The sequence below is a fragment of the Musca autumnalis genome, unplaced genomic scaffold, assembly GCF_047663935.1.
Source record: "Musca autumnalis isolate F117 unplaced genomic scaffold, ASM4766393v1 scaffold_1, whole genome shotgun sequence".
Classification (NCBI taxonomy): domain Eukaryota; kingdom Metazoa; phylum Arthropoda; class Insecta; order Diptera; family Muscidae; genus Musca; species Musca autumnalis.
This window is the reverse complement of record NW_027411644.1, coordinates 181,255,858-181,276,365: the sequence shown is the minus strand read 5'-3', so window position 1 is coordinate 181,276,365 and position 20,508 is coordinate 181,255,858. Positions and strand designations below refer to the sequence as shown.

The following is a 20,508-nucleotide window of genomic DNA, read 5'->3' as shown; positions in this document are numbered from 1 at the left end:
AGTCACTTTCGGCCGGATGGAACTTTGTGTACCTTCCACAATTGGGAAAACGGAAATATTCAAAACTTTGAATATTTGCCAGACACTCTAATATACCAATAAAAGTAATATTATATATGGTTGCAACAAATTTTGATCTTATCTGGACGCATTTTGCAGGAGGTTTTGTACCCATAGCAAACTTGAAATGATAAAGTAATTTTGTAGAAAATAATAATAAAAATAAAATGAGACAAAACCGCTCTCATTTTGACTGTACCCAACTTTTTTGCCCTTCACCACGAGTTGTATTGAATTAATATGGAAAGTATTATAGCCCCAAAGAATACAAAATACTAAACTGCATGATAATGCTGCTAATCCCCTGCAAATACCGAAAATCGGGCAGTGCCATTCTATGGGGAATAAATCAAATCATTGATTTGTAGGATTCTCTCTCTCAGTTTTTGAGTTACCGAAAAAAACGGTAAACATAAAATGCTCATAATTTCGATAATTAACGATATTTTTCGGTATGTTAGAGATCAATAAAAAGTGGTCATTAGTTCCACTAGCAATCGTGCAGCTGTCAACTTTTATTTGAAATGTTCATTCATAATTTTCCGTTTTATTTTTACCGATTTTTGCCGGTATCTCAAAAAATGAGTAAGAGAAAGTTGTATAGCCCCAAGGAACCTTCAAAATACTGAAAATTGGGAGGTACTGTTCTATGGAGCTGTATCAAAACGTGGACCAAAATAGCCTGCTTTCAATACCAAATATAAATTTCTGTATCAAATTATAAACCTCTATCTCAAATACAGAGAGCTGTATCTTGATTTCGATAGATAGACAGACGGTAATCGTTATTTTGAATTAGAATTCCATGCTAATCAAGAATATATACTTGACAGGGTCTCTGATAAATATATCGAACGGAATGACAGATATAATTGAAGGTCTTATGGTGTAGGGTATAACAAAACATTGGTTTTTTCTGCACAAGAACCGGGAAGAAGTCAAAAAGGACGATCAGAAAATGTCAAAGTCGACTAGTTGCTCTGAAAATCGTATCTAAAATCTTCTGACCTCCATACATAATACAAAAGTATATATATTCTTAATCAGCACCACCCAGATGACTGATGTTTCGTATTTAGTCTTAAAATTATCCACCAGAAATTTGTCGGTATAGGTCCATGTCTTTATATAGCCCCGGATTTTCGGTATTTTTAAACGTTCTTATCGAAACGAAATGGATAAAATTTGGTACTATTTAGTCTTCGATGAGGGTATAAATCATTCCACCTGAAATTTGTGGGTATAGGTACACGCCTTCATATAGCCCTCATAGACCGATATCCCCCGGTTTTGGTTATTTTTACAGTTATTAGACAGTATTGGTCCGGATTTTGTTATAGCCTCATATACCCAGCAAAATTTTAAGGAGGGGGTTCCAAGCGATGACGTGTTTTCATGGCATCTTTTGCATTGCTTCAAACGAAGTCGTGAAAGATCCGATCTTTATACCCTCAGCCTTTAGGCTAAAGAGGGTATTTACACTTTGATACGACCAAAAATGTGCCTCATCGAAATAATGGTTTTAGACCCCAAGTATGTTTGTACGATATCCGTTTCAGACAATTTTGAGTAGATCTAGCAATGTCCGTCCGTCTGTCTGTCTGTCCGTCTGTCTGTCTGGCTGGCTGGTGCGCACGATAACTCTCGAACGGATCAATCGATTCGGTTCATATTTTGGGTATCGAAATATTTTGTCCAGATTCGATTTAAGTTCGAAGATGGGCCATATAGGTCCACTCCTTCAGGTACCTCCCCCACAAATGTTCAAAAATTGTCGCAAAACTTGTGCGCACGATAACTCTTATAGGGAATAACCGATTTGGTCCATACTTTGCACATCGTGTAATTTCTACCAAACTTAGATGAGGTCCCAATATGGACTCAATCGGTCCACTCCTTCGGGTACCTCCCACACAAAATTTCGGAAAAGTTCTGTTTAGGACCTGGTCTCGAATAGCTTTGATTTTTGTTTACGCAAGTTGTATTTGCTGTCCTCTATACGACGCTGTAAGTTTCATTAGGGGCAAGTCCATACTTCCTGAGAAAATAGCCTGAAAGTTACAAAAAACCCTTTGACACCGTGTGTAGTGGTTGGAGCGCAAGATAACTCTCGAACGGATCTGCCGATTCGGTCCAAAATTTGGCTTTCATAATATTTTGTCCAAACTTAGTTCAAGTTCAAAGATGGATTATATCGGTTCACTCCTTCCGATACCTCCCCTACAAAAGTTCGAAAATGTTCGGAAAATTTGTGCGTACGATAACTCTTGAAGGGAGTAACCGATTTTGTCCATACTTTGCACATTATGAAATTTCTACCAGACTTAGATGAGGTTCCAATATGGACTCAATCGGTAAACTCCTTCGAGTACCTCCCACACAAAATTTCGGAAAAGTTCAGTTTAGGACCTGCTCTCGAATCGCCTTGGTTTTTGTTGTAACATCTTGTATTCACTATCCCCTATACGAAGGTACAAGTTTCCATAGGGGCCAGTCCATACTTCCTGAAAAAATAGCCTGAAAGTTGAAAAACAAACCCTATGACACCATGTTTATGGGTGGAAGCGCAAGATAATTCTCGAACGGGTATGCCGATTCCGGCCAAAATTTGGCCTTCGTAATATTGTTTCCAAACTTAGTTTAAGTTCGTAGATAAGCCATATCGGTCCACTCTTGATGGGAGTGACCGATTTAGTCCATACTTTACACATTCTCATAATATCTACCAGATATAGATCAGGTTCGAATATGGACTATATTTGTCCACTCCATCCCGTACCTCCCACACAAAATTTTGGATAAGTTCACTTTAAGACCTGCTATTGAATCACTTTGATTTTTGTTGAAGCAACTTACATTCGCTGCCGCAATTACGATGGTAAAATTTGTTTCAGGGGCAAGTCCATACTTCTTGAGTAAACAGCCCGAAGGGTGTAGAAATCCAATATGGCACCCCCATGGTCATGTCGGTCCATTCCTTTAAGTACCTTTTCCGTAAAATTTTTGAACTTTAATCCTAATCAACATTTTTGTCGGTTCATACGACCAAAATTTTGAAACCCCCTAAATACATAAGTTTTTTTGTGAAAAAAAGTGTTTCAATTTGCACAGGCTGAGGGTATAACTCTGTCGGCAAAGCCGACTGATACTTTTTTACTTGTTTCATTAGCATTTGAACCAATGCAAAGGATGTCGTGAAAGATCCGATCTTTTGATCAGTATTTGCACCCATGCAAAGGAAGTCGTGAGAGATCGGATCTTTTCATCAGCATTTGAACCCATTCCATCGACCCAAAAGAGTTGAATTTTGTGTTTTTATTTATACACATTTTTCTAAATATATAAGATTAATTATTTACAATAGGCTTGATGTTGTCGGAGACTCGAAATCACTACCAACGTTGTTAAAACTCCCGTCGTAATGATAATGTCATTGCAAAGGGTTGGTGAAAATTACATGGCAAATCGTTTGTGGAAATGACATGCCAAAGCATTGGTGAAAATGACATGTCAAAGCATTGGTGTAAATGACATGATTTGGATCCAAAAATGAATAGCATCTTTTGGGGTCCACGCTCATATAAAATTCATCGATGAAGATGCTAAAAAGATGACATGCTGGATCACTTGCACCCATGATTGAATGGCATCTTTGGCAAAGAACATTTTGCTGGGTAAGGATACCACCCGAAATAAAAATATATTTAAAATAGTTTTTGAAAGTGAAATTAGGTATTTTTGCAATTACACTGTGCAACATTTTAAGGTAATATTGTGCAAACAATTTGAGCTTAGGACTTTTTGAAAGTACGAACCCAAACGACAAAAACCCTGGTTGGGTTTTGTTCTGTCAGATCCAGCTTCGACTTGATGGCCTCATCTAAACATAGTTGAAAATTAACTTTTAGACCAATTCTGGGCTATATCTCTGAAACCTATGTGAATCGTCATCTGACCTCTGAAGCAATTTTGTAGATAAGGGCAAGAATAATTTGGAGAAATAATGAACTCGAAACACTACATTTATTGCCTCAAATTTTATAAAATATCAAAAGTTTCCATAATTTGTATAGATTTTGCACCATATCTCCAAAACTGTTAATTTTTCTTAATGTTTTCTTTTTGAAGAATATTCGCTGGAATGTAATACACAACTCTTCAGAACACGCTATTATTGTAAAATGCCTTTATCACGTTGTTTTTAGCATATTTTCAATGACGATGTAATACATTATGTCAATAATGTGGTGAAATCCGAAATGCGAGACTAAACTGTTGGTGTGAACTGTGTGTGAAATACGAGTTGTAAAAGATATGATGTAAAATACCTCTGAAAAAACATGAAGTAAGCATTTAAGAGTTTCAGAATGTACTGAACAATTGCTGAGAACTTTATTTGGAAGATTTTTGCAAAGGGATACTTGGTTCAACTCCCAATAGTTTAGCTGATACCGACCAGAATTTCAGCAATTATGTAAAGTTTTCTATATTTTATCGATTTGGATAACCTAGATGGAGTTTTTCTTATGTGGTCCTTTCAAAAGATAAGTTCTACTAGTTTAGGGCTACAATATTTCCAAAGCAGCAAAGCCATATTGCTAATCGTTTCTGAGATAAAGGCCCGATAAATCCAAAAAACTGTAGTATTAGCCCGGTTTAGATGAGGCCATAAGATCCGAACTGGATTTGACGGGACAAAACCCTACTAGGTTTCTTTCCTCTCAATATATAATTTAAAAAAATGTATACTAGATGTTGTCTGCATTTTCAATGTTGCATAGTGTTATTTATATTTTATTGGTTAAAAAATAAGAAAATAAAAAGCTCTATATACCATAACAATTATAATACATAATTTATAATACATAACACGCCTTAAAATTTAATGGTCAAAACCTATGCAACTGAACCAAATCGCATGCAAAAATCTTCAATATTTTGTAAAAGAGCATTTTTTATATGATTCAAATCGTTACCTTTTAATTTGGAAGTAAAAAGTTTAAACTGATATCAGTCATACGTACTTCACCGTTGGGTTCGTGTTCATAGGGGACAAGCATGAACATTAGGGCTATAACTACGGTGACCAATATTTTTCGATGAAAACAGAGTACACATACGAGGGCTACTACTTGACAACAATACCAAAGCGTACTCACTACGGTATGACGTACCACGTATAGCGTTTTTTACAGGACTTGAAGAATTAATTTGCAAAAAAAATATGGAATTTACTTGTGAACATTTTCGTCCGACCATTTTTCACAATTTTCTACGTGATGACGACGCGATGAAGCAACATCCTATAGTCACTAGTCAATAGGGTGTCGTAGTCTGAGTTGGAGTCGAGCAATTATGCTGTAGTCGGAGACTGAGTCGAAAAATAACTTGGTTCCAACTCCGGGCAACAATTTTTTCTACATTTATTAAAAATGAATTTCAAGAACTTTTTTGGTCCAACTAATACCCCAGCAAAATTTGAAGGAAGGGGTTTCATGCGATGACGTGATTTCATGGCATCTTTTGCATTGGTTTAAACGAAGTCGTGAAAGATCCCATCTTTTCATTAGCATTTGAACCAATGCAAAGAAAGTCGTGAAAGATCCGATCATTTCATCAGCATTTGAACCCATGCAAAGGAAGTCATTAAAGATCCGACCTTTTCATCAGCATTTGAACCCATTTCCATCGATCCAATAGAGATGAATTTTGTGTTTTTATTTATAGAAATTTTTCTAAATATATAAGATAAATTATTTAAAAGGCTTGATGTTGACGGAGATTCGAAATCACAATCAATTAAAACTCTCGTCGTAATGATAATGTTATTGCAAAGGGTTCGTGAAAATGATATGCCAAAGCATTGGTGGAAATGACATGTCAAAGCATTGGTGTAAATTACATGCTCTGGATCCAAAAATGAATAGCATCTTTTGGGGTCCACGCTCACATAAAATTCATCGATGTAGATGCTAAAAAGATGGCATGCCAGATCACTTGCAGCCATGATTGAATGGCATCTTTGGGATCGAACATTTTGCTGGGACTCTAAAGCAAACTTAAATCTCCATGACAATCGAGTTAGGTTTTCAACTTTGGCGTGAATTTGCAACCTGGGTCGATTTCTTAATATACGATAAGAAATGTATAAATATTTTGGAATATTTGTTTTAGATCCCACACATTCTTGATCTAGAATATGATCAATGTTATTCCAAGAAGATGACCTCAAATTACTCATATTCTCGAGCGAACGCCTGTCCACTTCAGAACCTGTTACACAGAGTTTTAAATTTGGGTGATCTTGCATTTTTATTATTGTATACACAATTGTAGTTGTGTATTATATTCGACACATGTTCTTTTCAAGGAACACCTCAGAAAAAGGCCAACATATAGGAAAAAAATTGGAAACATGTGTATATTTTATTCATATTGAGCGCTATTAGGAATTATCTTCGGAGTCAGAGTCGAAACAAAAATGTCTCGACTCCGAAACGTTGATAGTCACACGTAAAAGGTTTGTCGTAAAGTAAATTGAGTTTTTGTTAAATTGATTGTAGAGAAGCTCTATCCTTCCCGCTCTCTATCAAACACTCAATATATTTTACGGCAAACTTTGTACGTCCAAGAGAAACGACATCATTTGTCAGACCAGGGGCTCAATTCTGTTTCTATGAAAATGTGAAATGAAAAGTTTTATAAAGGAGAAAACTGCCAAATGAAAAAAAATATAAAGGAAATATTTTTCGTTTCAAATGTTCATAGAACCAGAATCCAGCCCCAGGTGATTTGTCAGACAAATCAAAAATAGAAGACATAGAGTACATATGATGAAAATAGAGGACAAATGGAGTACGGTGAAAAAATAGAGTACGGACACCTTAAATAGAGTACTGTCTTCTATAAAGAGTTCGGTTGGTCACCGTAGCTATAACCAAAAAATATCACGCCAGTACCATGTGCGGAATATTGTCCTGATAACGAAAACGTGTGTTTCTGTTCGATTCTGTGAAAAAAGTTTCGGCACCGACTGCGATTACTAAAGCCTCTTTGGTATTTTTTCTATTTAAACATTTAAATTTGCTTTGTTTGAATAAATATTTATAGAAAAGTCATTAAAAACAAGCTGTAACTTTCGCAAATTCGTTGCTAATGACCACATATTCTCTTGTCTGATAGGTACAATACATATAAACATATAATTCGAGAGTTTGTAAAGAAAAACAAAAAATTGCAATATTGTCAAAGGTGCATTAAATGTTCTGAAATATTGCGATTTGATAACAAATTGGTCCAGAATTGTTTGATATTGATTTTAAATTAAATTAAAACTATTAATGAACCTAATGCATTTGGTGCGGAAACTTTTTTCCCGATAGAGAAAAAATGGCACCGTATTTCATAGTAGCTGTTCATGCTATACACGGCTATGAGGTGTTATTTTTGATATTTGCAAAAATTGCAAAAAAGTTGTAACCCTAGTGAACATAATTCAAAGAGTCAGAAACTTCGAAAATAATGGAAATTTCTTCACATTTCAGTTTTCGATTTAATAAAAATCAAAGTCAAGAGTATAGTTATATCGTTTATTAGCAAAAGTCAGAAGTCGGGTTCTTGAAAAACATAATACTGATCTATTGATGAAATATTCTACGAAAAAAAATCGTCATGTAATCTCAAAACAAAGCTACAATAACGCCAAACATTGATATAAAGTTGTTTTCTCCAGCATTGTAGGGGACCATCAAAAAATGTATCGCCCCATAACTCAGAAACTTGACCTATGGCGAAAATTTCCTGATGGCTTCTAAGCAAAAACTAAATTTCCCCATGTCAAAATAAGGAAAATATGTGTATTACGAATCTAGATTTCCCGAGAATTTTCATTTTTCTACTGCATAGACAATCAACACTTGTTAGCCACTGTCGTAGTGTTTGCCAAAGAAAAACAAGTAAGAAAAGTCTATAGTCGGACGGAGCCGACCATGGGATGCCCTATACCACTATCCCTGGACAATCGCTCTCCACGGAACTTATTTTCAATGATTAATTATCAAATATCACAGATGTAATGTATAATACTTATGACCAAAACCAAAAAGTTATCTAGCATGACAAAGACATTTTTGTAGCAGGAAAGGAAAATTTAGTTCACACAAACTAAAATGTAATGAAACCCACTTATGTAGTACTACTACTTCCGTTGTTTAACCTCTACGTTATTGAAATTTTTACCAATTTCACACAAAAGTTTCAGTCCATTTAACCCGCTAAGTATTCTCTGATCTTCACGTTGGTTTGTACGCTTCTTCTTCATCATAAACACAAACTTTGTTCAAAATTTTGCGGGTTATTATTTTGACATACAGAGCCGCTACAAAATTGGTTAAAATTTTGTTTTTGGTCCATTTCATCCCCTGAACATTTCACGATCATCACCAAAAGCTAATCATTTCTATTCTGGCCCGAACCCAACCTCCTTAAAAAATTCGTTACAATCGGTCCATAATTGCGGCCTTAAGTTTGTTTACAATTTTTAATGGACGGACACACATCGCAAAATCGCTTTATCTCGTCGAGATATGAATTTTGGCATACCAAATATGGGGTCTAGGACGAATATTTCGTGTTGTTACCTAAACTGTTGGAGAGACAATATGTAGCATGGGATAAAAATATTAGGCAGTAGGCCCGTTATCTAGCAAACACTTTATTGCAATTTACATCAGAGGATAGGTCAGTAGTTTTTTCCCATATGTAGGCTACTTTGCGAAATATATATGTCCTCAAGGAATTAAAATATCGACCAAAAATAAAATTTTTATATTTCTTACAAAAGTAATGGTCCATTTCACCCGCTAAAGAATATCAGATCATCATTCAAAATTGTAGGCATCTTTTTCGACCTATACTCTTACCCTGTGCAAAATTTCGTGACTATTGATGTATAATTGCGACTTCTAGCGAGTTTATTATTACACTACAAACAAATAACGGAATATATTAGGCTGTAACTCTGTTATCTGACCATGCACACCAATATAATTGGCATCAATTGAAAGGTCAAGCGTTCCACTTTCAAGTATATCTCACTTGTCCGGAATGTCACTTCCAGGAATTAAGATATAAGCGGTATATTTAAAATTTTCAAAAATTTCACACAAAAGTTTTGGTCCATTTAACCCTCTAAATATTATCCGATCGCCATCTCAAATTGCAAGCTTCTCTTTTGTGATATACTCTTACATTATTTAAAATTACGCGTTGATCCGACTATTATTGAGACCTACAGAGGCGCTAGAAAATTGGATAAATATTATGTTTTTGGTCCATTTCACCCGCTAAATATTTCACGGTCATCACCAATAAGAATAGGGATCTATTCTGATCTGAAGCCGACCTCCATACAAAATTTCGTGATGATCGGACCATAATTGCGGCCTGGAGCGTGTTTACAATTTATAATGGACAGACGGACGGACGGACTGACGGACGGACACACATCTCAAAATCGCTTTTTCTCGTCGAGATATGAAGATTGGTATACCACATTGGGGGTCTCCGACGAATATTTCACGGTGTTACATGAATTTTTACCAAAACAAACTTATAATACCCTTTTCCACATTGTGGTATAGGGTATAAAAAGTAATTGAAATTCAATCGATATACTGCACACACACTTTAATATTTTTTCAATTACAGCTATTTTTGTACAAGCAAAGCAGTCTGTTGCTCCTTTCCCTAACTCGTTAAACCCTTCTTTGGGTTTCTTTGCCATTTTGTTTTTCACAGAAAAAAAGAAAATGATTATAACGTTTATAGTTTGTTATGAAGAGGTTATTGGACTATTGGCAACATTGCCATTATTAAAAATTTATAAACTTCTCTTGTAACAGTCCGTTTCTTCCTTACATACATACTATATAGAGCTTCAACAGCATGTTATCCATTTATGACAGAATAGCCAGGCAGCCAGCAAGCCAACAAGCACTTGTCCACTCAATTCTTGGACAATTGACATTTTTAATATGCTACTAATTTGACAGGAAAATGCAATTTAATAATATTTGCTCATAGCCACAAGTAAAGAAAAGAAATGCCAGCTATCGAAACGAACAACGACATGTTTCACTACATCAGTAAAAGAAAAAAAAAACAGAAATATTAAATGATTTAACAATTTTCCTTATATATGTGGTTAGTCTATTTAGGTCAGAAATTAAGTGACAAAATACAAAGAGAATTACAAATCCATTCAAATAACATATGAGGTTATGTTTTCAATATTATAACATTTATGGGGATAATTACAGTTGCGATTGCAATACGGTGCTGAACAATAGTTAATTTATTCTTATTAAATGGAAAATGCCGAGCGTATACGTGTTGACATAATGTATTCGCCATACTAATTAAATATTTCTTATATTTTCTTATTCTACAACTAATTTTTATGATTTTTCTTTGGGGTTTTCATTTAATCACTTGGCTTATTAAAAAAATTAAAAACTAAAATATTTTCAATTAACATTCATTCAACAACAGCAATGCCCTCAAAGTAGTTGCGAATAAAAAAACGCAAAATCGTATTGTTGCCGTCACTGTGATGGGCAGATGGATGGAAAGCATCTCTTTTTCACGAACCAAGTTTTTTGTTGTTGATTTTCTTCTGTGTTTTTTCACTTACCTGATCTGCCAACTGATATTGTCTGTATGGCTGTTGTTGCTGACAACGTTTTATCTGTGGGTAATGCCGCAGGTGGCAACGGCAATGGACTTACGGTGGAGGTTGTTGTCAAGTCACAGCATTCCCGTTCCGGAAATTCACTACAACGTACCAATTGTAGAGCACCAAATATAACAAACCATATGCTGAGGCAACACGATAGAATTTTTAAGTTTTTTATTTTAAAGCGGGTCATGATGGTGATGATGACGATGCGAACAAAAATGCGGCCAGCCGAGAAAGTGACAGTAGTAACGGTGATGGAGAATACTTCAGCAGCAACAACAGTAGCAATGTTAACGTCACCAACAATGGCAACGTTGTGTTGTAGAAGTTATACTGTAGTAAATGGTTTAAAGAGTTGGTCGGGAGATGATGCTGTTTTTATAACAGTTGTTGTTTTTTTAGCTGTTTTTTTGGTTTTGTATGTGGCCACCTTCTCCTCTTGCTGTTGTTATGGTGATTATTTTGTTGTTAGTTTTTCTTGCCTAGTTTTGCTTCCCTTATAAATATTTACTTATTTTCTTTGACGATGTTGCAATACTTTTACAAGGATACTAGGGCCAGAAGGAGTTAAAATGTTGGTTTTGTTAGCTTCGCTTGGGTAAAGTTTTATCCTTTTTTTGTATACTTTTCCTGTGGATATTTTGTTGTTATAGCTCTCACAAATACTGTAGTTTTTGTTATTGTCACTGATATTGTTTTTGTTGTTATTATCTCGTAGTTTGTGATTTGTTGTTGTTCTCCTCTTTACTTTAAGATTATTTCTGCTGATAGCAGGCAGCAACACTTTTCTGCTTGGTTGATAGTTTTTCTTTGCCTTTAGTCTTTGCTGCTGCTGCTGCTTTTGTTGTATTTGTTTTTTGCACAATTCCAAGGCATGGTTGTAAAATGTGTTTGTTAAATGTTGCTGAGATTGTGTGATTTCTTTTAAATATTCTAAAAATGGAAAAAATTCAGTTTAGCTGAAAATCGATAACATTTTAAAGTGGAAAGTGTTTGCAAGTAAAGCCATTTATGTCATGTGTTTCCGGCATTTTTCAAATTTCTTTTTGTTTGTTTCGGTTTGCATATCTAATTGGCTGTAGAAGTTTTCATCAATTTCGTTACCTGTGTCTTTTCTTACCTTTATGAGCATTTTTCTGGTCTGCAATGTTTTTCTTATTTAAATCAATCTCAAAATGTAGCTTTTATCTAAATTTTCTTAAAATAATGTTCAATTTTTTTATCGTTTGAATATTTTACTGTCATGCTTAATATACGACGCTACGTACAATTATTATTCACCTTACTACCAGAACAACGCTCTCTAGGCGTCCGTATTACCCAAAAACGTTAAGACCGAAATCCCTTTTAAGGGATTACGGACACTTATTGAGCACGAAAAATTACAGTTTTCATGAATTTTTTACAAGAAATCTACCAAATTTGTTTTCTTCTGATAGATCACAGCCTGAGCTACGTGCGGATTTTTTTGTTGAAAAGTATTGCACAGTGTTGTGACAAATACCAAACATTCTTTTTACTAAAGTGATTTGCGGATCCCGTTGTAGCTCGCAAACGAATAAACCGATCATCATGTGTTTTTGTGGGATCATTAAGAACCAAATCTTGTAGTTATAAAAGTTGTGAACTGTCAAAGTCAAAATTTTGATTTTAACTAAAAAAATTGATAGTTTTTTCGCCATAAATCCGTCAAGATTTCGTGCTCTAACTATAAAGGCATAAATCTGTTCCTATTTGCGTATAAGATTGTGTCAAATATATTTTACGATCGACTAAAGCCTACGGTCAAGGAAATAATCGGTCCATACCATTTGTGTTTTAGACCAGGCGAATCCACGGTTGACCAAGAGATGCACATCGATACACAATATTTTTGTCGAACATAGAGCAGCCTTCGACTGCACCTTACGTTCAAAGTTATTACAAGTCATATCTGGATTTGATATCGCCGCACTGATACCCGATCCTTAGTTAAAATAGGAAAGAAGCTCTCCCAACAGATATCACAAAGAAGGGAGCAAAGGCTATAGTCGAGCCGACTATGTGATAACCTACATCACTACCGATTAGAGGTGGGCGCATGTCGTGCCGTGAGTAGTGCGTGTTCGTGCCTTCTCGAAAAACGCAGTGTTTGTGCGTGAATATGCATAAAAATTTTGGTCCGTGTTCGTGCATGTTCGTGCCTAATTTTTTAGGCACGCGCCCATCTCTACTACCGATGTGCGTAAGCTTTTAACTCGTAAACATTTCTTTTAGGAAGATACTATAGTTTTCTGGCTTTTATACCAAATGACTTTAGGAGAATTTAACCAAAAAAAATAATATTTAATTTTATATTTGAATACTGTTGAAATCTGATTGAAAGCTTTGCTGTTCTTCCTGATTAGCACTTTACATGTCTTCAATATACCAAATTCAAATAAAAAATGGGTAAGTGGGATGTGCGCCAACGTAGTGCGTCCACAGAACTTGGAAAAACTGTGATTGTTGGTAATTATAAATGTTAGGTAGTTAATGATTTCGTCTACCTCGGCACCGCCACAAACGCAAAAACAAGATCAGTCGTGAAATAAGAATAGTATTGGCCAACTAATTAAGCTTAAGTACATACAAACATACGTTTCCACAATATCCTCGAAGGAACAGGGAGATTTCTCTCTTATCAATGAGTGCAAGCCGATTCATATTGACTTAATCATATGGGACCTAATTTTTATAGGCGAGATGGCATGGCTGAATTACTCAGGAAATATTAGCCAACATTACATTGAGGGGATTTGCCACCGACGAAAATTATGATGCTCTGGCCAGGTCTTAAACCGTCGATCTTCTGAGTGCACTGCAGCATGTTTAACAACGAAACAACATATCGTTAAAAAAAGGTTTGTGATGTTTTTGCAAGGTTGCCAAGGAACCTCGTCGAGATGACGATTGATGTTTGGGTATAACAAGTTTTTTGTTAAAGAGGTCATTGAAAAATAACTTTGGTGGAGAATATCCACAAACAAGAAACAAGGGAACTGATGAGATTCTGTGGCGAGAATCGAAACTATAGTCCTTCCTGCCTCACCCTTTGGAGAACAATGCCAAATTTTCTCCAGTAATAAATTAGTTGTTTTAAAATATGAATACAACAGCAATGGGATTAAGCCAGACTATTAAAAAAAAACAAATTAAAATAAAAAACAAAAAACACTTCAAAACACTGCTACTAGCCGTGCTAAAGCCTGGGTACTTGCCACGCAGATAAGGCCAGGCACTGCCTGTGTTTGATAAAAAACTCTATGAAAGCTCTGCGGGCCAATATGCGATGACGGTGATCATTGACATCGTATGAACCACGAGTTGTATCAGCTATACAAAGACATCAGTGTGGTTAAACCTATCGAGAAACAACGATTGCGTCCAACCCTGTCATAAGAATAAGCGATTATGACCGCGTAAACAAGTGCAAGACGAGATGGAAAAACATGGATCGTTTCTTTTTCAGTTAAGAAACCGACACAGCACTCGAGTTTTTGCGGAAACAGAGTTTTAAATAGTCTAGAGGTATGGAAGCTGTATCCGATTTATACCGAAAATTGGTTCTTGAGAGTTTTTTTTTTTTTTAATTTGGCTGCCTTTGCCTTTTCCAAAATTAGTACATCGAAAAACTTAAACTGTAGCGACATCGACAACATTTAAAAAAGTGGCGAAGCGACCCCATGCTGCAATAAATGTACAAAAAACCAATTGGACAATTAATACGCTATGACTCCACGTAATTTGCAATAATGCAAAAACTGGACTTCCTCTACCATGATAGGGACAATTTGTAGCCTGGGAGGTTCTCTACACAAAACCCATTATGTATTATGCAGCAAGCCCGTTATCTAGCAGACATTTTATAGCAATTTGCATCAGGGGAAAAGTCACTAGTTCTTTTTTCAAATGTAGGCTACTTTGGCGGTATATGCCCTCCAAGAATTCAGATATGGACGAAAAATAAAATTTTTATATTTTTTATACAAAAGTAATGGCCCATTTCACCCGCTAAATAATATCATATCATCATCCAAAATTGTAGGCATCTTCTTCCACCTAAACTCTTACCTCGTGCAAAATTTCGTGACTATTGCTCTACAATTGCGACCTCTAGCATGTTTATGATTACACTACAAACAAATAAGTGGGTATGTTAGGCTGTCAACTGTTATCTGACCATGTACACCAACGCATTTGGCATCAATATAAAGGTCAAGAGTTCATCTTCCCAGTATAGCTTACTTACCCGGAATGTGTCTTCCAAAAATAAAGATTTAAGCTGTATATTAAAAATTTCTCCAATGTTCACACAAATGTTGTGGTCCATTTTACCTCTAAATATTATCTGATCATCATCTAAATTTGCAAGCTTTTTCTTTGTCACATACTCTTACCTCATTTAAAATCGAGGCGATCGGGCTGTTGTTGTGACCCACAGAGCCGCTACAAAATTGGATAAGAATTATGTTTTTAGCCCACAAAATATTTCACCATCATCACGAATAACAATAGGTGTCTATTTTTTTCTCAACCCGACCTCCATGTAAAATTTCGTGATGCTCGGTAGATAATTGCGGCCTGGCTTTTGACTTCAATTTATAATCGACAGACGGACGGACGGACTTACTTACTTACTTAGCTGGCCCATTACAGAACATTTGTTCTATAGGCCGAACTAAGAAAAGATCTCCAATTCTCTCTATTTGTTGTTTCGCTTTCTGGAATACCGCGCCTTTTCATCTCATCATCCACTTGTTTGCGTCATCTATTCCTTGGCCTGCCAATTCTGCGTGCACCGCCAAGCGGTCCGTGTTTATACACTTTTTTAGCGGGGTCATCATCGCTCATTCTTATGATATGGCCTAGCCAACGCAATCGCTGCATCTCGATACGTTTAACAATATTGATGTCGTTGTACAGCAGATACAGCTCGTGGTTCATGCGACGTCGATATTCACCGTCAACGCAGATTGGTCCGTAGATCTTTCGAAGAATTTTTCTCTCAAACACACCAAGCACTGCCATGTCTGCTTGCGCAAGTACCCAGGCTTCGGAGCCATACATCAGCATGGGTAGTATCAGTGTTTTGTAGAGCGTTATTTTTGTTTGGCGAGATGTGGCTTTGTTTTTAAACTGCTTACTTAAACCAAAGTAGCATCTGTTTGCCAATACGATTCTTCTTTTTATTTCACAACTGATGTCGTTTGTTGTGTTTACGGAGGTGCCGAGGTAGACGAAGTCTTTTACTACCTCAATATTATAGGAACCAACTTCCACAGTCGGTCCGAGCTCAATGGACGCATTGCGCGTCGACACCATCAACTTGGTCTTCTCACCGTTTACCGCCAGACCCACTTTAGCAGATTTCCCTTCGACCTTCATAAAGGTATCGGTTACTTCTTTTACTGATCGGCCTATGATGTCTATATCATCAGCGTAAGCAAGTAACATGTGACTATTGGTGTAGATTGTGCAACTTCTTTTGACGTTTGCCTCTCGTATAACCTTTTCTAGTAGGATGTTAAAGAGATCACACGAAAGGCTGTCTCCTTGTCTGAAACCTCTTTTGGTACCAAACTCTTCGGAGAGGTTCTTTCCTATTTTAACTGATGACCTCGTGTCAGTTAAAGTCATTTTGCAAAGCTGGATGAGCTTTGCGGGGATACCAAATTCAGACATGGCTTGGAATACCTTTGAACGCAGGGGGCTGTCGAAGGCTGCTTTATAATCGACAAAAAGGTGGTAGGTGTCGATCTGCATCTCTTGGGTCTTCTCCAGGATTTGCCGCAGGGTAAATATCTGGTCAATGGTGGACTTGCCAGGTCTAAAGCCGCATTGGTATGGTCCAATTATCTCGTTGACCATAGGCTTTAGTCGTTCGCACAATATCCTTGACACGATCTTGTAGGCAATAGGGAGTAGACTTATGCCCCTGTAGTTAGAGCATACAGTCTTATCTCCCTTCTTGTGGACGGGGCACAGGATACTCAGGTTCCAATCGTCGGGTACTCGTTCTTCCTGCCAGATGGTGGTAACTAGCTGATGAATACACCTTATCAGCGTGTCGCCTCCGGTTTTGAACAGCTCGGCTGGTAAGCCATCGGCTCCTGCTGCCTTATTATTCTTCAGCCGATTTATTGCTGTCTTTACCTCATCTTGGCTGGGCGGTATACATTCAATACCATCTTCTGGGATTGGGACTGTGGTATCTTCGTCGTCTTCGCTGCTATTGGATACCAACAGTTTTGAAAAATGTTCTTTCCATATCCTGAGTACACTATCTGTATCAGTTACCAAATTACCTTGCTGGTCTCTACAGGAGGATGTGCCTGTACCAAAGCCATCAGTTTGATGCTTGACTCTTTGGTAGAATTTTCGGACTTCATTCTGGCTCCTGTACATCTCGATTTTTTCACACTCCCGCTTTTCCATCTCTCTCTTTTTCCTGCGGAAAAGACGTTTCTCCTCTCTCCTTTTCTCCCTGTATTTCTCTCGTGCGCTACGCGTTGCTACGGATTGTAAAGTAGCCCTATATGCCGCATTTTTCTCTTCGGTGGCAGCACGACACTCCTGATCATACCATGGATTCCTTGGTGGAGGCCTCTGGTATCCAAGTATGGATTTTGCGGCTGTTTGCATGGAGTGGGCAATGCTTTGCCATTGCGCTGATATGTTATCGGGATGAGGAGTGCTTTGATTAAGCAATTGGGCTAGTTGAGTGGAATATGCTGTGGCTATCTGTTGTGATTGCAGCTTACCGATGTCTAACTTTCGTGTTGTGTCTGTTCGTATTTTGTTTGCCACGTTTAAGCGGGTGCGTACCTTTGCTGCAACAAGGTAGTGGTCCGAATCAATGTTTGCGCCTCGGAACGATCGTACATCCAACACGCTCGATGAATGTCTTCCATCTATCACAACATGATCAATTTGATTTCTAGTTTTCTGATCTGGAGACAGCCAGGTGCCCTTATGAATATCGAGATGATTAAATCTGGTACTGCTAACTACCATGTTTTTTGCAGCTGCAAAGTCTATCAGCCTCATACCATTGTCAGATGTTTCACTGTGGAGGCTGAATTTCCCGACTGTTGGGCCAAAGATATTCTCCTTTCCAATTTTGGCATTAAAATCGCCTAGAATGATTTTAATGTCATGGGCAGGGCAACGGTCATATGTTTCTTCTAAGCGCTCGTAAAATATATCTTTGGTCTGTTCGTCCTTTTCTTCAGTGGGAGCATGAGCGCAAATAAAGCTGATGGTGAAGAATTTAGCTTTTATCCGAATTGCAGCAAGTCTTTCATTCACTGGAGTGAAGCTGGATACCAGATGTTTTAGTCTCCGACTAACTACGAATCCACAACCAAACTCATGCTTTACGTCATGGCAGCTATAATACAGTGCGTCACCTTTAGGTGTTGTTGTGACGCGTTTCCCAGTCCATCGTATTTCCTGTATGGCAGTAATATCGGCCTTGTACTTTTCAAGTACGTCTGCCAATGCGAAGACGGCACCTTCTCTATAAAGAGTGCGAACATTCCAGGTACAGATTCGCAGATCATGGTCCTTAAAACATTTGCGAGGTTCGTCAACATTAGAGGGGGTTGTTTTCCTTTTCTCTCGTTTTTTCATAGTATGCTGTTTTTTCTAGGGGAGGGTTACTAACCCGACGCCCAAACCCAAGTTTTTAACGTTCTTATGGGAGAACGCGCGGCACATGTTAGCTCACTACCTTTAACGGGTGTTAAAGGCAGTTCCCCAGGTGACACCACGGGGAGGTCAGTGTCCACTTGAGATGAAAGAGGGACCAAGATAAATCCTGGGCTTTGCCATGTTAAAACCGGTCAGGACCGTTGCTTGGTATCTTCCATCCCCTACGTCACCCACGGACGGACGGACACACATCTCAAAATCACTTTATCTCGTCGTGATATGAAGATTGGTATGCCACAACGGGGGTCTCCGACGAATATTTCGCGGTGTTACATGAATTGTTGTCCAAACAAACTTATAATACAATTTCCACATAGTGGTGTAGGCTATATAAACACATTTTGAACACATTGTGTGCGGCTACACTGAAAATGTTTGATTTTGTATAGCTTGGGAATCGATGTCAGATATTTAGCATCCAAGGGGCCATGCGTAACGATGCCATACGTTGGTATGAGCATCACTCGCATATGATTTATGACACTACTTATACGTTACATGTTCTATGACAGAGAAGTCTTTAAAACAATTTTTTGAAACATTTCGTATTGCAACAATTTAATAGTTATTATTAAATTATCAAATTGTTTTTAAATTTTTCATTACAGTAGTTGTCTACATGTATTTTACTAGTTTCATAGAAAAAAACAAGTATTTATTTAAAATATTTAAAGTATTTATTAAAAGTCAAAACTGATTTTCTTTCCCGTCTATTTCTTGTAGTACCAAATTTTCCATTTCGGCCTCTAGTTCCTTTTGTTATAGGCAAAGTTTATATTGTTTCCATAACATTTTATAGCCATAATGCAAAAGTTTGTCTAAAATCTGGCTGTTGTTGTGTGTGTGTGTTTATATCTACGCTATTTGTATGTTTGTTAAAGGCCATTATGTTTCCCCTATGCCAGACAGCAGCTATATCAGACAAAACATGTATATTATTGTTGTGTAGATTTTCAACGTTCCAGTACCCTCTCTCACTCTCTTCATCTGTTTAAAAACTCATTGTAGTAAATTGCATGTATTTCATTTGCTCTTGTTGTTGCTAGTTTGTATTTTGTACAATTTTAATTACAATGTCTGCAGTGTGTTTAGTTTTATTCAACATTGCTTTACCAACTCCATTCGCATTACCATCATTCTCTTGTTGTTAAATTTTCTATTATTACTTATTTGCAGTTTTGTTAAGTTTTTATTGTAGTTGCTTTTTTGTTTTGTGTAATTTTTTGGTTGTTCTGCCTCTTTTTTGTTGTTTTTGCATGAAACTGACACAGTTTCTATTTATTTTTGACATAATAACATAATTTTGTGTGTGTGTTTCTATTTTGTGGAACAGTATAATTTATGATATGTATAAGTTTTCCATGTTTATAGTTTCGAAAACAAAATTTTTTTGTGCACATTTTCTATTGTATTTTAGTGTGGTAATTAGACTGTCTGTAAAATCAAAAATTTCGTAAAATATATATTTCAATGGTTCTCAATTGTTTTTAAATGTGTCATTGGTAACATTGGTCGTATTACAGAAATTTCTAAAGCTGAACATATAATTTTTCAAATTATTGGTTATTACATACTATTATTTTTTTTCAATTCTTTAGAACTTAAATTACAATTATTAACAAACCCGTCAAATATTTGTAATATGTATAAACTTTGTGACAGGCACCTTAAAAATCGCTGTACATTAATGGAAATAATAGCATTTCATAACAATACACAAATGTCAATATTTTAAATTTCCAAAGAGACGAGCTAATCGTTAAAATAGCCTACAGTTATCTGAGACGGAGGAAGGGGAAACTTTGTCTGCTATCTACAATAAAACTGTATCACAAAATCGAAAAAATAAATTTTCATTAAAAATTTATCTCTGACCTTTAACAACGTTAATTTAGTTTAAATGACGTGTATTGAGAATATTGGAAAGTGCTTCGCTTTGTTGTTACGTCCCTCGACAAAATGCTGTTTTACCAATT

General features: G+C 36.6%; 1 protein-coding gene across 2 annotated transcripts in view; it reads right to left on the bottom strand.

Annotated features, from left to right (window-relative positions):
* Gfrl (Glial cell line-derived neurotrophic family receptor-like) overlaps positions 1-20,508 on the bottom strand; it is a 618,264-nt gene that overhangs the window by 457,433 nt on the left and 140,323 nt on the right. For both annotated transcript variants that reach the window (XM_073959142.1, XM_073959143.1), the window contains exon 2: positions 10,754-11,731. In XM_073959142.1, the coding sequence (XP_073815243.1) occupies positions 10,754-10,988 (235 nt within the window). In that variant the 5' untranslated portion in view covers positions 10,989-11,731. The remainder of the gene's footprint in view (positions 1-10,753; positions 11,732-20,508) is intronic.